Source organism: Molossus molossus, unplaced genomic scaffold (assembly GCF_014108415.1).
Source record: "Molossus molossus isolate mMolMol1 unplaced genomic scaffold, mMolMol1.p scaffold_m16_p_6, whole genome shotgun sequence".
In the NCBI taxonomy this organism is placed as follows: Eukaryota; Metazoa; Chordata; class Mammalia; order Chiroptera; family Molossidae; genus Molossus; species Molossus molossus.
The window spans coordinates 101904639-101931283 of record NW_023425399.1 but is presented as its reverse complement, the minus strand read 5'-3'; the positions used below and the strand labels follow the sequence as shown (position 1 = coordinate 101931283).

The window sequence follows — 26645 nt, the reverse complement described above, 5'->3', positions numbered from 1 at the left end:
ATGGGGTACTCTAGCGCACGGGGGGCACCGTCCCATGGGGCACTCTAGCGCACGGGGGGGCACCGTCCCATGGGGTACTCTAGTGCCCGGGGGGCACCGTCCCATGGGGAACTCTAGCGCCCATGGGGGGCACTGTCCCATGGGGAACTCTAGCGCACGGGGGGCACCGTCCTCCTCTGGGGTATTCCAGCACAGAGCGAGTGCTTCTGTAAATTTATATATGCTAAATATATTGCAAATTTTCTTTTCCTCTCAGAACAGAAACTGAGTCATTGAATTAAAAACATCCTTTTGTTGCCAAACAACCTCTTTTCAGTTTATAAAATATTCCTGGATGCTTAACATGCCACTGATTTTCAGTGGTTATATTCAAAAGAATAAAAAATAAATTTTAAAAAAGACAAAATATAGCCTCAAACTTTCTGCTAAAAAGAGAGACCTACTCAATTCCTAATAGATGCTTTGGTCAGAGCCCATGAAATTTTCAGTCAATATATTTATATTCTAAAAGAGCTTTAAAAAAAATAACGCAATTTTATATCTGGATTGTACTTCATAGAGACATTGATGAAACAGTTGAGAATAAGCAAATCCAAACACACCTCATCATTTCCCTGCCCTCTTCCCTTCTCCAGGCTCAAAACATCTTGTCCTCGTGACGATAATGAAAGTCTTTACAGCGAAGGTGAAATTCTACCCACCCATCGGACCTGGTGACACTGTCCTCGGCTCTCACACTGCAGCGTTCAGCACGGGACGGGCTCCAGGGCAGGCACATCCGTGCACACGCGTGTGGGAAACACCAGAGCCCCCCTGACTCTGCCCTGAAGCCTTTCTGTGCTCCGGGTTGGTCCTTTCCCTCCTCCCAGCCCGCTGGTGGGAAGGCTCCGCAGAGGCCCAGACGGAGCGCACCCGGGCGGCATCGAGACACGGTTCCTGGGAGTTTGTCCCGGAACCTGAACCTCTGACTCCGATTTGTCCTTTATCCTCCGCGACACGTGGAAACTCAGTAAGTCGGCCACGGGACGAGTGTGGGCTCCCCTGGAAAGGGCTGGGTTTTTATTCACTCCTCTTCGACCCCTCCTGACTTCTTCAGTAGGAAGATTCCTCACTCAAAATCCAGCTCTTGGTAGCATTGCTTTCTCAGAGGCTTCGGGGTTAGTTCTATCAGGAATGAACAGCCACCACTGTCGCACGGATCGCCGGGGCTTCAGCCGCTGGAAATGCCGCTGCCGAGCGAGGTTCTGGCCGCCGAGCTCAGCGAAGCGGGGGGCTCACCCCTGAGCCGGGGACCTCGTCTCTGCAGGTCCCACTCCAGGACCCCCGTTACCACTCCCTGCCGCTCCGCATTTTATTTCCTCTTTGGTTACTAAGTGACTCTTCTTTGTGGGCTTTCGTTTCGGTAAAAAATAAAGTCAAATACAATGCAAGGGTTTTCAAAGACCAGCCATGGTGTCAATGTGCGTGGCCCGGTCACCAGCTCCGTCCCACCAATGAGCAGCGACCGGCCCTTTCCCGCAGCGGGAAGGAGAGGACTCAGGACACGAACATTGCGGGCAGCACAGGTGCCTGCGAAGCGGCCGCCACCTCTCAGAACCCAGCTGCGCGCAGACTCAGGAATGAGGGGGAGCGGGGATCCCAGGCACCGCCAGCATGTTCACCACCTTGAATCTGACACTGAACTGGCGTCTACGGCCTCATCTCTATATTTAGGGCTAATACATTTAACAGTAACGTTTAGGAAATTAGTCATTCTATTTCAAGAAATGCTAATAACTCAATCCCACTATTTCTGAATTTTAGCATAGAATGTATTTCATGACTTGTTGAGTGTTTTTGGAGTCAGTTCCAGAATGCATCCCTCAAATTGCAAGTAATGCCATTTGTTCATGTTTATCTATGAATTTATCTAATTCAAAAATACTTATTTACACTTTTATGGAGTCCTGAGCCTCTCTGATAACACAATGAAAGATATATACTTATCCACAGATAACTACATATATTGACTATTCCTCAAATTTTCATATCACAGAACATAGACCTTCAAACCAATGGCCAAAAAGTCCTGGCGACTCTGGAATAAAAACTGTCTTATTAAAAAATCTGAATGAGCAAAGTGATGTTATGTTCTGGAGAAGACCGTGTAACAACTGTGAATCCACACCACTGTGTGTTCTCCAAATAGCCTGAATAGAGCTTGTGAGTTTGGAAAACAAACTGTAAAGTTCACATAAATTTAGGCAGCAGCAGAAGTCACAGGATTCTACTATTCATTTCATGACCATTTATTCCTACACACGTGTTAGGACTTCACTCTCAGGCTCTCAGTAATCCTCCATGTCCTCTGGTGCTTGCTTCAAATCCTGCCCTCAGATCCTTTATTCTCATTAACATAAAAATAGGTGATAAGTTATCTGAGAGCTGAGGGTTGTGGATTTTGAAAGGGGTTGGGGTCAAAGTATTCATCAAAGAGATGAAAATCTTGAGTTCCACATTCAGATTTCAGACATAAGACTATCGGGGTTGGTCATTTGACTTTCCAGAGTCTCAAAACAGACCCACAGGGTGTCACTTATTCTATTATTATTATTGTTTTAAACAAAACAGCTTTGCTTAAAATAGTCTCCATGAGAGGCTTGGATGTCACATCCTTTTCTCGGTCTTCTGAGCTGATTTCCAGCTCTCGTGTGCGGCCCTGACAGTCCAGCTCACACAGGACTTCCTAAGGTAACAAGTCCTGGAAGTAGCCGATTCTTTGAATGTCCAGAGGCCCTGGACACTTCTGGGTGACCTGTAGCCCAGCTCCAGAAGCAGCTACTGTATGACTCGGCCCAGTCCAATCCATCCAGGATCGCAGGTCACCCTTGTCATATTAGCTTGAAGGACCCTCTACAGAGAAGCAAGTGTCCCTTCAGGCATTGTCAGCATTTGTGCAGAGACACTGTTGCCAAAATTGCATTGACTGGGGACAAACTGTTCAGGACAACGAGGAGTGAAGTCCGGGCACTGAAATGTGGAGGTACTTGGAGACGAGAGAGGACAGTTCTTTCTCTAAGTCCATGTATTAATTGGTAGACAGCATTTCTTACTTCAATTTGACAACCAAAGAAGTAATGAAGTTTGTGCATGCATATACACACGTAAGGCTCAGAACACGACTACCTACAATTTTTTTGTGTTTCATTTTGCTTTTGTTCCTCCCCCCCTCCATGACGCTAACACTACTTGTCGCAACAGGATTCACTTACCTGTTACAGATCTGGTGGTAGCACTTTCATAGAGAGGAACACCTTCTCCTGCGTTATTGAAAGCTTTTAGGGAGATCACATAATGGGAACTTGACTCTGGAGGGAAAAAACAGAAAGAATATGAACATGTTGATTTATTTAATGTACTGAAATACTCGGGGTAATTCAAATGTAATATAACCTAGTGAGTGAATTGTGGCGTAAAAATGAGTGAGTTTGATTCTGGGGAGAAGGTGGTGATGGTGGTAATATACTTTTTCGAGCTTCCTGAATCTTCACACAGAAAGAAATTGAACGGCTAGATAGAAACGCAAAAGTATTTGATCATTTTCAACCGAACCAGGTGCTAAGGTCTCCTCTCAAACCCCAAACACAGGTGGGTACAACCAATCAACAACCTCGGCGGGACCGGCATGCTATCAGCTTCTGTGTGAGAGAAATCGGAGGGACGCATCAAAACTGACAACATGATAATTCAAAATCACCAACAGGTAAATGCTTTCGAAAGTGCAGCAGACCAGTTGGAGGGCAATAAATATGATTCACGAAATGAACCTCAAAGTCTACTTTCCAGGCTCTGAGAGCAAACAACTGGGAAGACTAAAAATTTGAGCAGGACAGAAGTACTAGAAATGAAGGGAAGAGAAAATCCAGATAAAGTAGGAACAAGGAATCATCATAAAACTTAGGGAAAAATATGCATAATTTTTAGTGTGTATCAGGGGTTAGCCAACTTTTCTGTAAAGGGCGAAGACAGTAAATAGTTCAGCGTTGTGGACCACTGTGCCTCTGTCACATATTTGTGTTTGTTTTGTTTGTTTACAATACTTCACATACATGAAGACCGTTCTCAGTTCAGTGGGACCCAAACAAAACAGGACCTGGGCCAGATTTGACCCACAGGCTACAGTGCTGAGGTGAGCCCCGGTCTCAGTAAAACAACAGAGAGGAACTGTGCGGGTCTGGAAATGCTCTGTGAACCCCTGGGGGTGCCAGGAAACAGATCACTTGAAAGAAAGCAACAAAAATCTGTTAAGGTTACATTTCTTTTTTTTTTTTATCCTCACCCGAGGACACTTTTCCATTTTTTGTACAGATAGAGTGGGAGGGAGAGAGAGGAAGAGAGAGAGAGGAAAACATCGTGAAAGGGACACATCGAGTGGCTGCCACCCTCACGACCAACCAGGGCCGGGGACAAACTGCAACCGAGGTACGTGCCCTTAGCGGGAACTGAACCCGGGTCTCTCCGGACCGCAGGCGGACGCTCTAACCGTTGAACCAAACCGGCCAGGGCAAGGTTACATTTCTTACAAGATAAAATTAGGACAGTATCATTCCTGTAGACAAGTACCCCTCCCCACCCAGGATAAAAACATACCCAAACAAACAAAAAATAGATCAAACCTGCAATTTACTATTTCAAAATTAGCTAAACAATATTAAAAAATAATAAAATGCCAAATCTGCAAGATCAACCTAGAATCACAAAAACAAAAACAAAAACAAAAAACTCAGAAATGAACTGGCATATCTCAAGAATTATATCTAAATGAAAAAATAATTTTACAAATAGAGGGTATCTAGATGATCAAATAAATAACACATGGAGAAAACAAAACAACAAAACAAAAAAAAACCCCAAAATTAAAAAAGAGTTAAAAAGAATTCAGGAGAAAGTGACAGTTACTAGAGAAGGAAGATCTAACACACGAGTGGCGTAATAGTTGTCACTGAAGAAGAAGACCAAAGAAACAGAACAGAACAAATACTAAAAACCATAACAGGAAGCTTTTGTTTACTTAAAGAAATCTTTTAGGCATCAGGACAGAAAGAATACATGGCATATAAAGGGGGCATTCTCTAACAATCAGACTTTTTGACAGCAATACTATGTCAGAAGAAACTGAAATAATTTATTTGAGACATTAAGGTAAATATATGATTTACCTTATATATATATGATTCAAGGATTCTATAGTCATCAAACATTTAAATATAAAGGTCACACCCAGACTGTTGCCAACTTGCAAGTAATCAGGGATATTGTTCCCTTGATCCCGAAAAGCACTAGAAAATGAGTTTTAGACATTTGAAATGACCAGGGGAGAAATTGAGCTAACTGGTGAACAATACATGTAATGAACTAGGACTAAGTGAGGGTTGAAAGGAAGAGATTTTTATTTTGCAGGGCCACATATTCTGATTTTGAAGATACATTACAACCACAGACAAAATAAAGGGACAACAGGGACAGCAAATGCAAAACTGTTTCAATAATTATTATTTATGGTGATACTATTATTGTTATCATTCTGAGACTAACGTAATATGGGATAAAGCAAATGTATAACCATAAAAAATTCTAATTCTATCATCCTCTGTGTCCTTGATAACCAGGTTCTTGATGTGGACAAAAGAACATAAGATATAAACAGGAAAAGTTAAGTAAAGAATTGTGTTTCAAAAATTTAATCAGAAAAACCAGTTTAAACTCAAATGGTATTTTATCTCAGTTTTAGCTCTGTCCACTGAAGAATCTAGGAACATTGGCTCAATAATAGAAAGCATCCCCAGTATCCAGACTTGAATTTTGAAAAAATACTTCCTGTTGCAAGAAATAAGTGTTTGTTGAACAGGTTGATTCTGGTCTGAGGTGACTCAGGCTGGAATCAAAGAGCCTGAAACATCACAGCAAATCAGACAGAAAGGAAACCACCACACTAACAGGCTCATGGCAAACGGACTCCGAAATCAACCTGAAGAGGCTCCCACAGCCCAAAGATGAGGACAATCTGAGCTTCCTTAAAGAAAAGAGTCACAATGAATTGAAACCCAACAAATGCATAAATTCATAAAGATATATATATTTTTTGTTACATTTATTTTAATACAACTGGGTGGTCCCCCTGGGGCTTGAACCCAGAAAGATATATCTTTTTAATTTTTATTCAATTTATTGGGGTGACATTGGTTAATAAAAGTATATAGGTTTCAGCCGGTCGGTGCAGCTCAGTGATTGAATGTTGATTCATACACCAAGAGGTTGCAGGTTCCTGGTCAGGGCACACGCCCAGGTTGTGGGCCAAATCCCCGGTGGGGGGGGGGGGGTATGCAAGAGGCAGCCAATCGATGTTCTCTCTCATCGATGTTTTTCTCTCTCTCTCCCTCTAAAATCAATGAAGAAAAAAATTATATAGATTTCAAGTGTACAGTCTATAATACACCATCCGTATATTGTAGTGTGTGTTCACCACCCAAGGTCAAGTCGCTTTCTGTCCCATTTATCCCTTTACCCTCTTCCCCTTCCCCCCAATCCCTTTTCCTGGTAATCACCATATTGTTGTCTACCAGTTTTTTGTTTTTATTTTTGCTTAAGCCTTTTGTCACCAATGATCAGAGAAATGCAAATTAAAACCACAATGAGATACCACTTCATAACTGTCAGAGTGACTCTCATCAGTAAATCAACAAAGAACAAGTGCGGGCGAAGAGGTGGAGGAGAGGGGAGCCTGGTGCGCTCCTGGTGGGATGCAGACCGGCGCAGCCGCTGTGGGGACATCGCGGAGCCTCCTTCAAACAGTTAAGATGGAACTGTCTCATGACCCAGCAATTCCATAAAGATATTCTTTAAAATAATAAGAGTTGGTCATTTCTGAGGTTGACAGAGGACCAAATTATTATCTTAAAGACCAGGCAAAAATACAATATTTGTTGTGTCTTTCTTAAATACACTCTATCACTGTGCAAACAGCTGCATAAGAGAGAAAACATCTCCTTACAATATCATTTCAACTACCAAGTCAAAACCAACGACAGAATTCAAATACAGCTATTTTGCAGCCCCAATGAGCAAATGAATCTAGGCATTAAACTTTCACGATTGCTAAGATAAAGTAGAAACATCTAGACATTATGTATCTCCCAACAGGACTAAAGACGGGAAATGCTCAAAATACACTTAGGGAGGTCAGCAAGGTACTTTTCTACTAGGAAAAAATATCCTTTATAGTTATTGGAGTAAAGAGACTTCTGATTTCAAACATGGGCTTCATTTATACAACTATAATGCAAAATGTTGACATTTGGTTCAAGCCAAATAAAATTGCCTTCTTGTGTGTCAAATTGTATTTGGTTTCATCTATTATACATATACTATATATTTTTCATTTTTCTATATATTTCTTTCTCAAGGGAGTAAGAGAGAGAGTTCAGAAATTCAAAACTCACGTGCTTAGGAGTTAGAGTTTTAATTTTTTTTTTAAGTGCAAGAGAGGAAGGGAAGGAGGAAGGGGGGGAGAGAGACAGAGAGAGAGAGAGAGAGAGAGAGATTGAGATTTGAACAGTGTATGATCCAATAGGACAGAGAGGATGCTAGACAGTAACTCATCTAAGGAATACAGCCACCTCTCCATTCCAAGACGTCATTAGCATGTGGACGGAAGGCAGTCTGTGTTGTCAGATTTTCTGGAAATCCAGATTTTTATGTGAAATCACCAAATTTTCAAATGTTGGCAAATAATTCAAATAAACAAAGTAAACCTATGCTTGCAAAGCAAATATATATTCTCTATTTCTGGACTAAATCTAGGCCCATGGCTACTAGTCTGTGACCTCAGATCCCTGCAAACACAACTAGATGCAAATACATACATACATATTCATGCACAAAGTAGGAAAAAAGTCTACATTTCCTTACCATAAGATGTCAACCATAAGATCAACAGCAACAAATTAGAAACTATACTTTGTGGTCAGGAGGATGAATGTGAAGCAGATCTAATTAGTGCAAAGTGATTATGACTGTTTTATGTTGAACCCTCCTGGGCAGGTTGGAATTCAGAATGACGAATGTCCGACTTGATCAGAAGCTCTGAGCTTCCTGTTCAGTTAACAGGTGAAGGCGGTCAACATGGTCCACGAAGCACTGAGTTCATCTCTTCACCTCTGTCCCCTCCTCCTAGCTGCCCAGTGTTTTCCTCTTTAGACAACATACTCTACAAAGGCCTCTCTAGCATTTCTGCACTATTGGCTTTGGTCTTTTGGAATACACATTATTTCTCATTTAAAAGGGGGGAAAAGGTACCTTAACTGGTTCATTCTCATTTTCCTGGTTTGAATTTTGTCTCCGCTGGAATTCCAGCATGTGCCCCTCATCCACCTGCTGTCTGGCTCCCGGGCAGCAGTCGTCATTTCTCAACCCCTCGCCCACAGTAAACATGAGGCAATGGTCATTTCGATACTGACTCTCGCTAATACTGAAACCCATCAAGTCTCCAGTCGGCTGAGTAATGGCAGCTTCTTCCACGGTACCGGGGCCCTAGCAAAGATGGGACGTTTTACCCTTTCCTAGCTGTTGCGTTAATGAATTGCACTAATTGCTAAGTTCCACAAGCCACAATGGGATATCACCTCTGTGTACACAACTCTGCTGTGTACACCTTAGGGGAGACTAACTTTAAATTTAAATAAAAATTGCTAATGGCTTAGCCTCAGGAAAGGTAAGCAGATTTGCACTGGAGTTGTCATTGGTAAGAGAATATCATAAAGTGCTGGGGGTCTTGGAGACCTTCTGGCCCAGTATTTTCCTGTTCTCAGTATGTCATTTTAGGTTTAGGCGAGTTCACTTCTTTCTAAAGGAACACAGAGCTACCTAGGAAATAACAGGACAACTCCATAAGCCCTTTGGCAGCTTTCTCAAGGAGCTTTTATTTATGCCCTTCATACTCTCCATGCTTTGGGGATCTCTCTGGCCTCAGTATAGTGCTTTTGTCAAACTGCATTTGATCCACTGAGAAAGAATAAGATCTTTTATAGAATCTTTTAAAGAATAAGAATAAGATCAATAAAGCTTGATCCAATACTGAATCAGCCTGAACGACAACAGTAAAAATATTAGTCGGTTATTGGTTAATGGTGGACGAAGGTCTGTATTGCTCTTATCCCCCTTTCTATTGTGATGGAGTTATGGCATTTGAGTGTGTATTGAGGGGGAAAATCATGTGAGAATGGGAACGAGGGTTTTCTCCCCATACAAAAGAAGGGTGTCATTTACTATCACACCACTAGAGAGCAATGTGGAGCTATTTTCCTGCACATGCTCAGAGCTCTTCAACTTTAAAAACAGTAAATCACAAAAGAATTGCCTAAAATTGCTCCCTCTATAGAAGAATCAAATGAGCTAAACATATTTAATATTACCATAATAAATTCCAAATGAATTAATCATTAATTATGGTCAGGCCCCATCATTAAGAAATATACTTAATAACGATTATAACACTAAATTTAATTTTTGGATTTGCTAAAATGTTGCAGATACATAACCTTAAAAATATATCAATTATCTCTGAAAAATAAAATACAGCAGCATTTTCTTATTTTCATGCATTGTGAATGAAACATACTGAAATAACTTGATTTTTGGAGGATATCCATGGGCATTATTTTTAATTATAGATATTCTGAGAAATTCCACAGCTTTCAAATTATTGATCAGATTTTCATCATCATTTGGTTAGCCTTCCTCATAGAATACATTGGATTGGGATAAAAGAGGCTAAAGAAATACTTAATAATTCTTTGAGCATCCAAAATAGACGGTTTCTGGTCAGTTTCTTCTTTGAGACTATGGGGGAGAAAATAGGAATAAATGCACACTTATTGATTATAGGGCTGTACCGACAAGGAATGAGTAATAGGGAGAATTTTTAGTTCTCCTTCCCCAGAGACCTGGTAAGTGAGAGGCCCATTATTCTAAGAGCTTCTGTTGAGACTTGCTTGAAGACAGTGCAATGAATGAGGTTTTTCTGGGGCGGGGACTGAATCAAGGGACCTGCAGATAACTTCTCTGGGGCTAGACCAAGACGCTGTGCCGGGTAACAAAATCCAGTGAGAAGAACATCATTATTTTTAATTAATATTTTATATGAATTAAATGCCACTGGCACATGCCAGATTGACAGCCCAGAGTCCTTTGTTCATTACAGACTATGCATGTACTTCGCCGAGTGCTTGTCAGGGCCTGGTCTCCATGTCCCTGCATCTTTTGCCCTCTGTACTAGCTCTGCCAATGTGTCCGTTAGAGGAATTTCCCAAAGCAGACGCCTGCTTGGCGAACCTGGGCTACCACATGCACAAACTGCAGGCCACAGGATTGGTCAGATGGTAAATGGTACTGGACACCTTTGACCCCGCTGGGTCCAAATCATTTCATTGAGTGCAATGGGTGGATAGCAAATCCAGCTGACTGCATTGATCTCTTAAATCAATGAGCAATTCGTATTTGAGAACTATGCAAAGTATGTAAAAGATACAGTATTCAATTGTACCCCATTACATATACTCTTTTGCAAATTCAATTAGCAGCTAATCTAATTAGTGCTTTTTTTTATTTTTTTAAAATCCAAATCCGAGGATATTTTTCAATTTTTTGTTCAGATAGAGTGGGAGAGAGAGAGAGAGAGAGAGAGAGAGAGAGAGAGAGAGAGAGAAACATCAACGTGAAAGGGACACTTCAAGTGGCTAAACATCAACGTGAAAGGGACACTTCAAGTGGCATCAACGTGAAAGGGACACTTCAAGTGGCTGCCTCCCGCACAACCCCAACCAGGGCCGGGGACAAACTGCAACCAAGGTACATGCCCTTAGCGGGAACCGAACCCAAGTCTCTCCAGACTGCAGGCTGATGCTCTAACCGCTCAGCCAAATTGGCCAGGGCAGCACTTTGTGTTTTTTCTAGGAACACTGTCCAAATAATGGTCAGATTTACAAAATGACTTGTTCATTAATCAGGTACTAGATACTCAGTTAGTCTGGGTGAGAAAGTATTTGAGCCCAAAAAGAACTAAGGTAAATGTTTCTTTAATCTACCAAGGTAGAAATCAGGTAAAAATAAAATAAACTTTACAAGAAATATTTCAGTGTTTGGCAGATAGAAAGTGCTTAACAAACTTTGTTGAATCGATGAATGCATGAGACCAGCAAGGATAAATCACTTAGCAAATGTTAAATGGCAAGCCCCTAACAATCTGAACAAAGAACTCAGATTTCTTGACTCCATACTGCATATTTTGATATTTATAGGTTCCTTACAAAATGAATCCCATTATTGTTAAAGATCTTCTGTATACAAGACATAAGTTTTCTAGGGTATGTAAGAATCTTTTAAAAAGCCTTACTTGCCTTGATGAATCTTTCAATATAGAAGCTGTTTTGCAATTAAAAACAAATATACTCGAGCAAAATGTTCTGAAGTCAGAGAGGCTTTGTGGAGAAGATGTCAGTTTTCCTGAATCTTTTGATAAAGAAAGGTAGAGGAGAAAGAGTAGAATAAGCAAATGCAAGTGAGCAGCTCAGAGTAGCTGGAGCATCATGTAGGTTAGGATCAGAACTTGGAGAACTTAACAGTTTCACCTCCTCCTCTTCCTCCTTCTCCTCTTCTTCTCCTCTTCCTCCTCCTCCTCTTCTTCCTTCTCCTAGTTGCAGGAGTAACACTTGTTGAATGCCTAATTTGGCCCTTGGTTAACAACCTCACTTCCCCTACTTTATTTTTATTTTTGTTAATTCTCATTTGAGGATATATTTCCATTAATTTTTATTTTATTTTATTTTATTTTTTTTAATCCTCACCCAAGGATATTTTTTCCATTTTTTTGTACAGATAGAGTGGGAGGGAGAGAGAGGAAGGGAGAGAGAGAGAGAAACATCGACGTGAAGGGATACATCGAGTGGCTGCCACCCGCACGACCAACCAGGGCCGGGGACAAACTGCAACCGAAGTACGTGCCCTTAGCGGGAACCGAACCCGGGTCTCTCCGGACCGCAGGCCGACGCTCTAACCGCTGAGCCAAACTGGCCAGGGCTCCATTAATTTTTAGATAGAATGGAAGGGAGGGAGGGAGGGAGAAACATCAGTGAGAGAGAGACACATCGATCAGTTGCCTCCCACATTACCCTGCTTAGGCCGGGGATTGCATCTGCCACCCAGTTATGTGCCCTTGACCAGGAATTGAACCTATGACCCTTCGGTCCAAAGGCGGACACTTCAGGGATGAAAAACGTCTGGTCCATGGGTTATATCAGGCCAGAGAAATCAATACCAGCTAACATCACACGCCTCACCAAATTAGCCTGACCAAGTATAGCAGGCTAATTTTTAAGCAGATAATTTTGTATGGCCTGTGAATAATGTTATAAATATCCATATGGCTCTTGGCAGAAAAAAGGTTCCCCACTTTTGTAAGCCAATCAGGCAGGGCCCCCTATTTAATCTAATTCCTACCTTAATCCAGTGTCTGGCGTACAGCCAATACTCAGTCCATACTTGTTGAATGGATGAAAGACGATCACCCTCTTAAAGGTAAGTGGGAGAATTCTAACTCCCAAGGTTCTGCCGTCACCCTCTGTACTACTTGCCTTTTACTGAATAAGAGATGGTGAGTTGAAGAACGTTTGAAACAAGTTTCAGATTGTGCTTTTAGGGAAATGAATTCCTCAGAGCCATGCAGTCCAGGAAAGATGGAAAAGATGCTGAACATGGGTGTACCACAGACGGAGATTGTTGCAATTGTCCAAGCAAAGATCCCAAGGGCCTGGACTGGGTGGTATCGTACAAATGGAGAGCAAAGAATGGGTGTGAATAAAACAATCTGTAGTTCTGCTTGGAAGGACAATGGGGAGAGGAAAATATCAAGAATTATTCCTAGGTTTTGAGTTTGATCGTGAGATTTTTCATTAATTATTTCAAGGACGTTACAAAGTACATAGGACAAGAATGACCATGCCCATTTTTGAAGTGAAGGCACTGAGGTCCAGGTGTAACGATCTCAGCCAGAGAAGACACAGAAGAGCTGAGTGTCTCCCATGTGTCAGGTTTGCTCCTCTGCAGGGCCAGGACTAGGTGATTTGGGGTTTCCTCTGGACCGTTCTGCAGAGCAGCGCTGGGCGTGGGCAGAGCGTCCTCAGGGTCAGGGAAAAGACTGGGCCAATGCTCTGAGTGTGGACCCCCGCAGGCGGGAGCCTGGAAGGATTTCCCAGCAAAGCTTTAAGGCAGGAAAGTACCAGAGACAATACAAGCAAACACAGAGCTTTTCCTTTTCTTGTTCACTGTTCTCAAGGAAAAAAATGAATTAAATAAAAGATAAGGTGGAAATATTGTATGACGGCCTAAGGGCTCAATTAATGAGAAACACAAATACTGTTCACTTAGTTAATTCAAGCAAACAAATCATTACTTTGGTTTAAAAAGCCAGTCAGGCTGACTCCCTAGCATAAAAAGATAAAATTAAACAAACAAACTAAATAAAATAAAATGCTTTGGTGAGGAACTAAGAGAGGAAGCATGTGCTTCGCTTTTACAAAGGATTGCCATCCCTTCCTGTCTTACCTCCTTCTCCTTTTCTTTAGCTCCTGGGCTCATTCCCGAACCCCCCTCCATTCATTTCTGTGGGTTTCTGGGAGAGGGGGCGGAACAGGGGGTAGACCAGGAAACAGGACAGGAGAGGAAAGAGATGAGTAGAATACAGAGTAATGCGGGAGGAGACAGGACAGGAGAGGAAGGAGATGAGTAGAATACAGAGTAATGCGGGGAGGAGACATGACAGGAGAGGAAGGAGATGAGTAGAATACAGAGTAATGCAGGGAGGAGACGGGACAGGAGAGGAAGGAGATGAGTAGAATTCAGAGTAATGCGGGGAGGAGACAGGACAGGAGAGGAAGGAGATGAGTAGAATTCAGAGTGATGCGGGGAGGAGACAGGACAGGAGAGGAAGGAGATGAGTAGAATTCAGAGTGATGCGGGGAGGAGACAGGACAGGAGAGGAAGGAGATGAGTAGAATTCAGAGTGATGCGGGGAGGAGACAGGACAGGAGAGGAAGGAGATGAGTAGAATTCGGAGTAATGCAGGGAGGAGACGGGACAGGAGAGGAAGGAGATGAGTAGAATTCAGAGTAATGCGGGGAGGAGACAGGACAGGAGAGGAAGGAGATGAGTAGAATTCAGAGTGATGCGGGGAGGAGACAGGACAGGAGAGGAAGGAGATGAGTAGAATTCAGAGTGATGCGGGGAGGAGACATGACAGGAGAGGAAGGAGATGAGTAGAATTCAGAGTGATGCGGGGAGGAGACAGGACAGGAGAGGAAGGAGATGAGTAGAATTCAGAGTAATGCGGGAGGAGACAGGACAGGAGAGGAAGGAGATGGGTAGAATACAGAGTAATGCGGGGAGGAGACAGGACAATGACTGGAATCCTTGTTCACAGGCCCTCGCTGCGCCAGGTACCAAGGCGGCCGTGTTGATCTTCACGGGCACCCTCACAAGTGGGTTCGCTAATGTCCCGCCCAGAGCAGAGAAAGGGGGGGCTTGCTGTTGGCCCCGGGCTCACAGAGTGGACTGCTCAAATCAAAGCCAAGTCTGTCCCTTCCGCAGGCCCACCCCCCTCACTGCAGCATAACGACTGAGGAAGACAGTGTGGCAAAGGCCCGGCTGCTTTTCATGCCCTTTACGTGGGCGAGTAGAACTCGGACACAGGACACCAACGATGCTGGGTCTCCACCACGCCTCGCTTCACGCAGAGCCGAAGGGAATTTACTTCTGAGTAACGAGGATCAACATCCTATAAGTACCACTTCGTTGTCTCCGAATACCATGGTCTCCGAGCATGTGTCATGGTGACTCTTACTTCACACTTTGATTTTGCCTTTTCACTCAATGAGTGCCTGAGACTGTATGTGTGTGTTTGTGTGTGTGTGTGCCTGTGCATGTGTGTACATGTGTGTATATCAAAGTCTCGGGATCAATCTATCGGCTTCTGTATTCACTCAGGTTCCTGTCTTCACTCTTCACCTGGGCAATGCCTGTAACCTTCATGCTGACCATTAATTGCCCCATATGTTAAACAGAGGCTACTCAAACACTCGGTGACATCAGCCCGCGTGCATATATGCGTGTATTTACTTACACTCATAGCTGTCGCTTCTCTATGTACTGTGTTTCTGCTCTCCTCTGATCTTCAGACTGAGTCCCATTCAAGGTAACCCACCAAGTATTATAAAACCTGTGTCTCCTGCACTTTCTGGGATGATGCAAATGCTCCATATCTCTGCTACTGAGCAGGGCTCTGAAAAGGTGAGTAGTATGGCTGAGGAACTGCTTTTTTTCTCATTTTATTTAATTTTAAATATTTACGTTTAAATAGCCACACTTGGAAGGTGGCCTCCAGGCGACAGCACACCTATCCGGAAGCTCTGTTTACCTTTCTCGCCCACGGTGTTGCCATAGCTACTGAAGTGTTGTGGACATTGCCAAGGGCAGACGGAGTAGATTCCGTGGGAGGGCTCCTGCGCTATTGTTCTCTTCAAACGTGAAACAACTCACTACAAAATCTGCTACGATTCTATAGCCTGGGCCGAAGTATAATTTTATAAGTTGAATACATATATTGCCATTGAAGTTAAAAATAAAGCATTCGCCTTGTATCTGATTCAATTTCTTATACAAATATTAACTTCTATCCTCATAGCAATAAGATTGCCTCAACTGATAAGACTTCAGGTACTCGTGGTTTTCAATTCTGTGCTCTAAAATTTGAATTTCTTGCTCCTTTCAATATAACCTGAACTCAAAAAAATATTTCTAGATGGAAAATAACTTTGTTAATAATGGGAAGATAATAAAATAATGATAATTCTAAGGTGAAAATCGAAGTCATTTTTAATCCATAATTTAATAAAATATGAAGAAATTAAGTTGGAATAGTTAGGTAAGAATAAAGACCTGGTAAAAATAACTACCAATGATAAATGGTACTAGGAATATAGCATTAGGTCATTAGCTCATAAACAAATATAGTTTCTGACCTAAGTTCTCAAGAAAATCAACTAGTATTTTAGTTACCAACTCAGGTTGTCTTGGGTCAGGAGGGAGAATAGGGAGCAGAGACAATTAAACAAAATCAAATGGACTGAAATGAGCTGAGCCAGAATCAACAAAATGTCAACATTGACCGTAATAGTCAGTGGATGTATAGGAGAAGTAAAAAAAAAAAATCAGTCCAGATCAGGAAGTCAGTGAAATAAGAAGCAAAATAAGCTCCATCCCAGCAAAATAATGTATGGAATTATAACATTGTTGGCATATATTTGGGTTTTAATGCACAACTTTGTACATGATTGCTTTAAATTGATCTGGACAGTATTATAGCTGTCCTGTTTGCAAAATTCTGCTGGAAGATTGAAAGTAAAGAGAAAAGGTAAATAATAGCAGCTTATCTATTTGCGTGTGGGGGTGGTCAGGGAGGAGGGGTACAGCAAGAATCCGAAGCAACAATGCTCTAGTATTGTTCTGCTGAAGAATTTTATTGTATTGGGCATTGCTTGAAATAGAGGGCTATGAACAAAGACTAAGACGGTTTTTTCCTTTGTGAGTATAAGCAATTTTCCATGCACTGTAATTATTGTAAGGCAATTTAACACAAAGTAAAAATAGTGAAGTAGGTAAGCACAACTAGAGAGATAGTTAAATAATACAGAACTCGTTTAAAAGGTGAATCAAAAAATATTCTTCAGTGATGAATGTTAACAAATGATGTCCTTTCTAGGATTCAAGACAATGGATATGGTTTGAACTGTATTTATCACAAATATATTGTATCAATTAGGATACAGAACAAGCTGCTATAGTAAAGAAACACCAAAACAGTGCAGTTTAAATTACATTAAAGTGACAGTTTACAAGGGACCAGTCCAGTGCTGGTCATCTGGCTTTGCCCAGCGGTGCCTTTCATCTCTGAGTCTATTTCAATGTCACCTCCCAGCCTGTGAGAGGGGGAAGGGCCCTGAATTTCCACGTGTTCTCATGCATTCCGTGAGTGGCAACGCCCACGAATGGCACTGCCACGTTTACTTAAGTGCATTGGCCAGATCTTAGCCACACAGCCACGCACAATTGTAAAGAAAGTCACGTGCAAAAGGTACCTTTCACTGGGTGGCCATGTGTCTTGCTAAAATCAAGTAAATGGATCTATTACTACAGCCTCTGCCTTTGAAGGGAAGCAGAAGAGACAATCCACGGGAAGTTTTTCCAAAAAAGAATGAGATGACTATTGGGATGTTTCAGAACAGTGATAATTATTTTTGCCTGCTCTCTCCTTTAATGCATAACCCAGGAGACACGCGCGTCCGTATGCGCACTGGGGGCACGTGCCGTTTCTTTTTACTTATTGTTTTTCGTTCCCAGTGCCTTACTATCATTTCTGGCATGTAGTAAAAACTTAAAATATTTTCTGTCGAAAGCATAGAATGCCTAGCTGAATGAAGAGAATTAAAGGTAAAAGAAAAAGAAAGAAAAAAAAAAGACATTGAAAAAGATGCGATATCTTTGCCCGGGTCAAACAGCTCAGAGCTGGTGGAGTCAGGATTCCACCCATATCTAGTTGAAGTTTTCTCCCAAGAGATTTTCCTGCAAGAAAGTTCTGTGATCAACACAAGTCACCTGCTCGAGAGAAGCTCTTCCTCTGTAAACCAGAGCAGAGAATCTGTAACAACGGCCGTCCCGTCGGTGCCTTCGTTGAATTTTTTTCGTGGGATGTGAAAGATGCTCCTGTTGGTGTCACCTCTTTCCTGAGCACTCAGTCACTGTTCTCTCGGCCCTTCTGATGTCAGGGGACTCTGTGGGTGGCGGATTCGCAAATGAACGGTTCTAACGAGAAGACTCATCCCAGTGTGCTGTGTTTGTTTGCTTATGGTTATAGACAGTAAGGATCACACCCGATCAACGGATGTTTTAACAAATACTCAAGACTAGGATGCTCGCATATTCCTGGTCTCACCCTTTACCCATCAGCTATAATGATTTCTGAACCGATTCTTTCCAAAACCACTCACTCTGGTAACGGACACCGTGGCCTCTCGTCCAAAGGTTCGAGTACTGATGCTCACTCTGGAAATGAAAAGCTGGCTGGTTTTTCTCCATCCGTGAAGGTAGACTTCACAGAGAGCTTGCTGCATATTTAACACAGGACACATTCCTACCGACATAAGGAACGTAATAGTGAGTGCGTGTCTGGAGTGTTTGTGTGCTCGTGGGAGAAGCTGTAGAAGAGTTCAAAACTGTCTAACACGTACATTTTCAATACATAAACAATGTGCGGGTGAAATTAAGTTAGTGAGTGACAAATCTGGAAAAATGGAGATGCTATGACATTATTTGCATTTACATGTGGAAAAGGGGGTAAGAAATAACCGCAACAGTTATAAAAATGTTTCCCCTCAAATCACCATCTCCATTTACTTTTACGTTATTTACGTGGAAATGTTTCAGAGCAGCTGGGATTCTGGAGTTCTCCAAGTCACTTTGCATTTTGTAACATGGCAGATACAGTAGGAGAAACCCTTAGTGTTGGTGATGGTAAATTTTATGTGTCCACTTGACAGGCCACAGGGTTGCCAGGTTAAACATTATTTCTAGGTGTGTCTCCGAGGGTCTTTCTGGAAGACACTGGTTTGAACGGGTGGACTGAAGCAGAGTACCCTCTCCGGTATGAGTGGGCATTACCCGTTCCTTTGAAGGCCTGGATGGACAAAAGGTAGAGGAAAGAGAAACTCACCCTTTTTTTCCTGCCCTAGTGCATGGGTTGGGAATTTCATTTCACCATCTCCTGCCCTTGAACTGGGATTTATGCCATCAGCTCCCTGATTCTCAGGCATGTGGCCATGGACTGAATTACCCGCTAGCTCTCCCAGGTCTCTCGCTTGTACACATGGATCTCCTGTTGGTTCTGTTTCTCCGGAAAACCCTGACTATACAGTGTTCTCGCTCTATCCGTTCTCCCTTCTTCCTCAGTAAGAAAATCCATGAAAACCTGATGCTCCACTGTCTTGGCAAAATAAAAATTACATTTCCAGCCAAGCCCGCAGCTATGTATTCACGAGAGAACAGGGATGATTTCTCTTTAATTATGAAATAAGAAGCAAAAAGTTTATAAGGATATTTGCTAGGTGATTTTATATAGTTTCCATCTTTAATCTCCCTAATAACCTCAAAATATCTGTAATTTTATCTCTAATTTGGTGATGTAGAAATCGAGGCTCGGAGAGACTATTATTTGTCAGTGGTCTCCAAGAAAATAAAGAGAAGGGTCAGATTCAAAGTTAGGTCTATGATTCTAAGCCTAGTGTTCTTTCTATTCAGCTGTAATTGACAATATTGTTTCTTTCTTTGGCACTTGATAGATGTTGACTGAGTTGTTGATTTACAGAGTTAAACTCCAAACACACTAATGCTCCAATAACTCTATCTAGTTATCCAAACAGACTTATCCAAGTAATTCTATTTTGTTATTATTATAATGTTAAAGATCTTGAAAAATTATTTATTATTTTTGCACCTCTAATATATATCACTTTGATAATAATAACTAGACCTACTCTGCTCACTGACTTTCAGGGAAACCAGGCAAAGCATTGGAGGGCTACGCTTAGATATAGGGGTAACCTATTTTTAGAGAACACAAATTGTTCTACGCAGAAGTTATTGTAAGAGTCATCATTATTCAATTCAATACATAATTCGACTTGAATGTAAATCACAGACATCCTCTCTATATTACAGGCAACTCTGCATAACGGAGATGGGGAACTTTAGTTGAAAGGGAAAACACATATGCGAGCTTGGCCAAAGAAGCATAAAGAGATCTCATGGTGTGTGTATGTGAGTGTGCGCATGCATGTGTGTGAATGAGAGAGAGACACACAGAGACACGCACACACATAAAGGAAAGTTGGAAAAAAGTAGACTTTCAAACTTCTAAAGTTTTAGTGAAAAACAAACAAGAAATCCCTAAAGAATTCTTCAGGTACTAAATGGCTGTGGAGAAATAACTTAGATTTCAGAAAATTACTCTAGAGTTTCAGAGGGATTGGCTCCATTTGTTACATAATTGCCAACGCGTGTACTTGACTTCTACCAGAGAGCTTGTGCAGGGTACTTAACCCGTTGTGATACAGCACAGAGGTTAAGAAATGCTTTTGAGCCAAGCAGTTTGAGTCCTGGTGCTGTCACTTGAGAAGAGCTTTGGTACAAGTCATTTAAGCTTCTTAGCCTCAGTTTAACTTTATCTAGCTTGTCAACTCCTGTGTGACATGGCAACAATTAGAGCATCTCCTTTTAGGATGATTATGAGGATCAAATGAGAAATTTCGTATAAAATCCATAGAGCTCAGCACATAGTAAGTGCTCAATAAGTCATGTATTACCATTAGTATGGACTGCGCATGCCTTCGATTATTTGTAATGCACATATTAGGTGAGTTTCCTGAGTGTTTACCAGAGAGAGCACAAGCATTGATATCTGCTTGTTTTATTGAGCACTGACAATATCAGTTTTCCCTTTGTCTTTCTCCTCGAAGTCTACCATAAATACAGTTCACAGACAATAAAACTATAGTCTTCACATAAATAAAGTTGTAAATGTTTATAGTAATAGCCAATTCCAGATTTTGTTTCCTAAAGTTACATGGTACTTGTTTCAAAAATAACTTCATCCTCCACAACACTAACAGGGTCTCCTTCCTCCTCCACACATGCTCTTCCCAAGGTCAGTACACATTATGCTCCTGTGACAGAACGGAAAAACCAGGGCACACACGCTCAAGGCTACTTGACCAACCACAGAAAAATCACTGTGATGTGCGCACTGGCGTTTGGAGCTCAAATCACTTCCCCTCCACTCAGCCAAATAAAGGGACAAGAGAAACAACGGACACTTTGACCCTGTCATTGCCAAGAGAGGGGTGGAAACTTTCCCTACTCATTATCAAAATTCTTCAAATGTGTTCCATTGGACAATGTATGGTCCGTGCTTTTGGATTCCATAGGCATTAAACACACAGCCCTCAGCTGTCAGAATAACAGCTCTATTGTTTTACTGCAAGTTCAGATAATAAAAGATAGTGTGCTCATAATACAAGAGACTGGAGCAAATAGACCAAACTTGAGAACTGAATTGCTACTCATGATCAGGAGGTAACCTATTACTAAAGGACAATGGTAGCGATAGGGTCAAGTATAAAAAGAAGATCATCACGTTTCTGCCCCAATCCTATAACCTCTCCATAAGCACAGTTTTGCTCAGTATTTTTATAGTGTTGTCTGATTTCTGCCTGGAAATGACTAATTGGTGTGTAAACCTTGTGAATTACATTACCATAAAGATAAATCACTTGCTTTTATTCTTGTGGGTATAATTCCTGGCTCTGTATACATTCTTTAGAAAAGAATTTGATTTCTTTGCTGTAAATATGCTTTGCTTTTAGGGAAAAAAAGCCTCTGTGCAAACTCATTGTATTCCATCCAAGTTTTATTTCTGTCTCTTGCGGAAAAACAGAGGCCTCACCACCTTACAAAAAAGGTAGACGGAGATGAACGCGAGATTGCGTTCAGTTTCTGATTTGCTTCTGGACATTGACGCAGAGGTATGGTGGCTCACCGGGAGCACACAGTGCCTCTGGATAACCGAGGTAACACTGCCATCTTATCCACCCGATTTCACTGCAGGAATTCTGCCACGTGGTCCTTCCCCGTCGGTCCACTGCTTTCTTTCACCAATGACAGCGTTTTGCGTTGACTTCTTTCTCAATTTCTCATTTTTAAATATTGGTCAAGATGCTTTAGAAAGTAGATGGGATCTGCTTCAGAAATGTTTTCTTTTTAAATTTAGGAGGCGATGGAGAGCTAATTTTTGTATCGTCTTTTGAGGGTTGCTATAGCAATTTATGCCAACTTGATGACTTCAATTTAGAAATCTAGTCTCTCACAGTTCCGAAGGCTGTAAGTCTGTAACCAAGGTGTCAGGGGTCACACTGCCCCAGAGGCTCGAAGGGAGAAGCCTTCCATGACTTTCCTAGCTTTTCTGGCTGCATCACCCCAATCTCTGCCTCTGTCTTCACGTAACTTTTTCCTCTTCTTTCTCTGTCTCTCCTCTGTGTCTCAGGACCGCAGGCCGACGCTCTAACCGCTGAACCAAACCGGCCAGGGCTCCTCTGTGTCTCTTATGAGGACATATCCTTGAATTTAGGACCTACCTAATAATCTGGGATAATCTTACGTAGGGATCCTTAACTTAATTATATCTGCAGAAACCCTTGTTCTAAACAAGGTCACATTCACAGGTTCTGGGGGTTAGGAGGTGGACATCTCTTTTGAGGGTCCCCATTTAAACCACTACACCTTAAAAAGAGACATAGCTAAGAAATCAATAGTTTCTAAAATGTCACAAATTGTTAAGAAAGCTATGTTGACATTCGCAGAAATGCTTGTAGAAGAAAAAATGAGCCCTCAGCTCATAACACTATGACTTCTTAGAAATACTGTACAGTAGGCTGCCAGCACAAATATTTAATCTCTACTAATTAAAGAAGTAGTTTACTCATGCTGTTTAAGGGGTGAAAGCCTGCTTTATTGTAGTTCTGCTTTTGGTTCTTATTTACATAAATTAACATACAAAGAAGCAACAGAAATACAATCCAACTTGCTATGTTTTCTTTTAAAGATGTATAGCACAACCTGTTAGTTATTAATCAAATGGCTATTTTGTTCTTATTCTCACAAGACAGTAAAATGCTTAGTTTAGGGAAAGTCCATTCCTATGAAGTGAGTAGAATTTGAGATAACATAATATTTCCAAGTATGGTTAAAATGTTCTAAGATTTGGGCTGTGTATAATCAGGGGCCCCTCTCAAATGATTGTGTTAAATAAAGTATACAAGTAATTTACATATTGAATATTCTACCTGATTACTTGATTAACTGATTAATATGCTTCAGGGTAGACGTTGCTAGAAATAATAGGTTCTATTCGATTGCTGTCCTTAATTTTCTAATTAATCTGCATGAGTTTTAGGACTAGTATATGTCCACTTTTACAATGGAATATTGATCATTAAAACACCCCCCCCCCACACACCCACACCCACACATGCAGAGAACCTGAAAAACAGAAACATTTACCGATGCACTATCTAATGAAGTAACTTGCCATTTTAAAAGGTGAACTTCTTTAAAATCTTAACTATATAAATTGTAATTATCTAAAAACTAACAGCCCCACATTCTGCTTTCCCTGAACCACCACCCTCAAAACAATTAAATGCCCAGGCCCAGTCCTAAGAAGAACAAAATTTATAGCATCAGAAGACACTGGGATTTAGGGAGAAAGACAGGATGCAAAGACTAGATGGGGGATAAGCCAGGAGTCACGCAAATGTGTATTGAGTCAGGACTCTCCAGAGTAATTGGGGTATCAGAAGACAGACTTTGAAAGTCTTTATGAGACTGTCCGGAGCTTCACCTTGAGAAATTCTTGATACTGAATAAGGCATCTAAAGAGAACAACCAAGGTAAAAGGTCCCATAGCCCAGTCCTGACTAGGATTAATTAAATAATGATGGGTTGACCACTTTTCCTTTTCACAGCTTGGTTTTTAGAACAGATATGGTGAGGGAGAAAACAACACTCACCAATAACTAGTTACGTAGACAGTCAAGTAGTCACCATCTCCCTTTACTAAGCCGCACAGTGCAGAGGCCGAGTGTGAAAACCAACACCACACCACATATTTTCAGCTTCCCCGTAACCCAGGGGTCCGGTTTTCCCAGGACTTCTTTGAATACGAACATTATTTTCTCACAATAGTGGACACGCAGCAATGAGGAGAAAGGCTAGGTGGTAGGTAAGACTTACTGATGAGCTAAATAATTTGCACCCATGTGCTCAGCATCTGGGAATCAATTTGTATCTCAACAAAATCACCGCAATACACAACATGAACCCTTGGAATTATTTGGGAATGGATGCATCCAAGAACGTTCAGAGTTTCAATTTCATCCCATCCCAAACTTGCACTCAGGTGATCTCTATTCATTATTCCTGCAACTGCCTTACGTGAATTGTCATCCATGGTTAAATCGGGTTGTTGACTAGACCTTATACTTCCCCTGCTTTCCATGGACTGTGTAGTCTTGCACTTACTACATCAAGTCTTTCCCCATGAGAATAGATCCTACCCATCCTTAAAATCAAAATTCTCATGCGAGTATTTCTACCCACCTCATATATAAGTAACCTCTCAGTCTACCAAAGCAATGACCATCCTTGTAGAAACACTTGATCTCATTTATTCTTTTCAAGAAATATTTTAATACTTATCACATAAGACTGTGGGAACCTAGAATATGTCACAGACTATGCCTTAGTATCCCTATTTCTTAGTATCCCTCCTGGTCCTCAACAGTGTCTTATGCTTAACAGTTACTAATTATAGGCAATGTAATTTTTAAAAATTGATAAGAAGTCAGAAACCATTTAGTCTTTTAACACAAAAGATGTTTTCTTTTGTTTCTGAATACAGCAACTGCCTGCACTGTGGAAAATTCATCCATTTGCTGGTTTGACTCATGTCAACTAAACGGCCAAAAATACTTGAAAATAAAATGATGATTCAGATAATATGTATTATGGTATATTGAGTTCATCTACATCTGTAAAATAAATGTGTTTAAACCTACTAAGGTGAATTTCAAAGGGATTATAGAATGCTAAGAAAACAAGAAGAAGATATATTGTTCTTTGGATTGATTAGTGTTCTTATTCCATTCACAACATTTAGAATATGGACATTGGGCAAATAGTATTGACCGGTAGAAACCTACGCAGCAAAGTTAACAGGCATAAACGATCAAATCTGAGAAAAGCAATGGACATAAACATGTTCCTATAGAAATTCCCTTCAGAGCCCTCATTAAAACTGTCAGAATAAAACTGTATCGTAAAATGACTGATATTAACCTGAGAAAAAGCAGAGATTCCCTATGGAAACAACACAACTGCGAAGTAATAATAACAACAAGGTAAATCGGCTTCCTTCTAGAAGTGTTGACGCAGCATACAATGGATGGTTTTCCAATCCTCTGTTATGATCCTTGAGTTTGAAATGCTGCTGGAGTTTGGGTTCACTATCGATAAATGGTCTGAATAAGATAGTTGGGGATAAGAAGGGGGTAAATATACCCTCCCTCTTTACTTTCTTTACTATTTAATTACTTATTTCTGTAGCATTTTTGTGATCAGGTTTTTCAAACTTCAGGTCAAAAATCATTTTTGATAATTCCTACATCCTGCTTCAAAAAATACAAAGCATAGTTTTGCCAACCAACATCCATAGTGCACTTTATTTAAAAATAATAACATGTTCTCTACATGGTGCTTATTCATTTTTTATTCATGAATGTCAGCTATTCTAGAGGCTGCCGAAGTGCATTGATATTTCTGATTTAAAATGTTCATATGGCATAAGCTCAAAACTTCTATATTGCATGCATGATGGAATTTTTTTTTTTTTTATGGGAGGGGTGATGCTGAGGTTAACATTATGACTTACATTGTATTCACCGAAATCAGAATGCACTCTGGGAGTTATAAAGGTTCATTTCTCCACAGGCTACAGGACTTATTTCTAAGAGCACTCAAGTTAAATTTACCTCCCAAAATATGACAGTTAAGATTCATTCTTGATGAGATTTGTAACAGAAATCAGGGAATAGATATAATGCAGCATGGTGTCTTTGGTACTCCTGAAAAGCTAAAAGTGTTGGCATATTGAAATAATAAAATGATTGTTTATTAGAGGATTTCCACTTCTGATCAATATAGATTAATAAGGACTGGATTTACCCTCCTTCCTGGATCAACAAAAACAAAACTGTTTTCGGATACTGGATGTCAGGTAGATCAGGTCAGTGGTCTCTGGGAGAAGATAAACAAAGTGAGCCATTGATTTCCAGAGCTTAGGGCTGGGGGAAAGATTTTAGGCTGCAGAAGAGAAAAGGGAAATGGAAAGGAGCCTAGTGGATTTCTCTAACTGAACATAGAGCTGGAAGTCTGAGATAAGCAAAGCAACTGGAGTTGGGGGGGAAGAGTACCAGAAAGGAGAGCAATGCACAGAGGGGCGTCCTGGTGGTCTGCAGGGGGTCCCTCTTGAGTCTGCATCTGAGTATGTCTTTATCTGTGCAGTTAGGAGGAAATTTTCAAGCCTGGAGAAAAACCACCCAATGCTAGCAAGAAAAAAAAAAACTGGTGTTCACTGAGAGCCAGGAATAAGTGGATTTCCAAAAGCAAGATATATGACATAATTTATGGGAATTTAGGTAGGGTACTCAGAAGGCGCGGGGTTAATAGTAGGGCAAATCAGCCTTGTGCTGTTAGGTGGTCCCCGTACTCTGGTCCATGCAATAGCTTAAAGCAAACCTCGATAGGGTCAAATGTTTCCAAGTAACTTTGCCCTCAAGAGTAAAACTCAAGAATCTTTTTTAAAAAAACCACAAAAATTTCCAGCATCACAGTGT

At 41.2% G+C, this 26645-nt stretch overlaps 1 protein-coding gene across 2 annotated transcripts in view; it reads right to left on the bottom strand.

The window, feature by feature from the left end:
- DCC (DCC netrin 1 receptor) overlaps positions 1 to 26645 on the bottom strand; it is a 1071808-nt gene that overhangs the window by 113373 nt on the left and 931790 nt on the right. For both annotated transcript variants that reach the window (XM_036244835.1, XM_036244836.1), the window contains one exon: positions 3252 to 3347. In XM_036244835.1, the coding sequence (XP_036100728.1) occupies positions 3252 to 3347 (96 nt within the window). The remainder of the gene's footprint in view (positions 1 to 3251; positions 3348 to 26645) is intronic.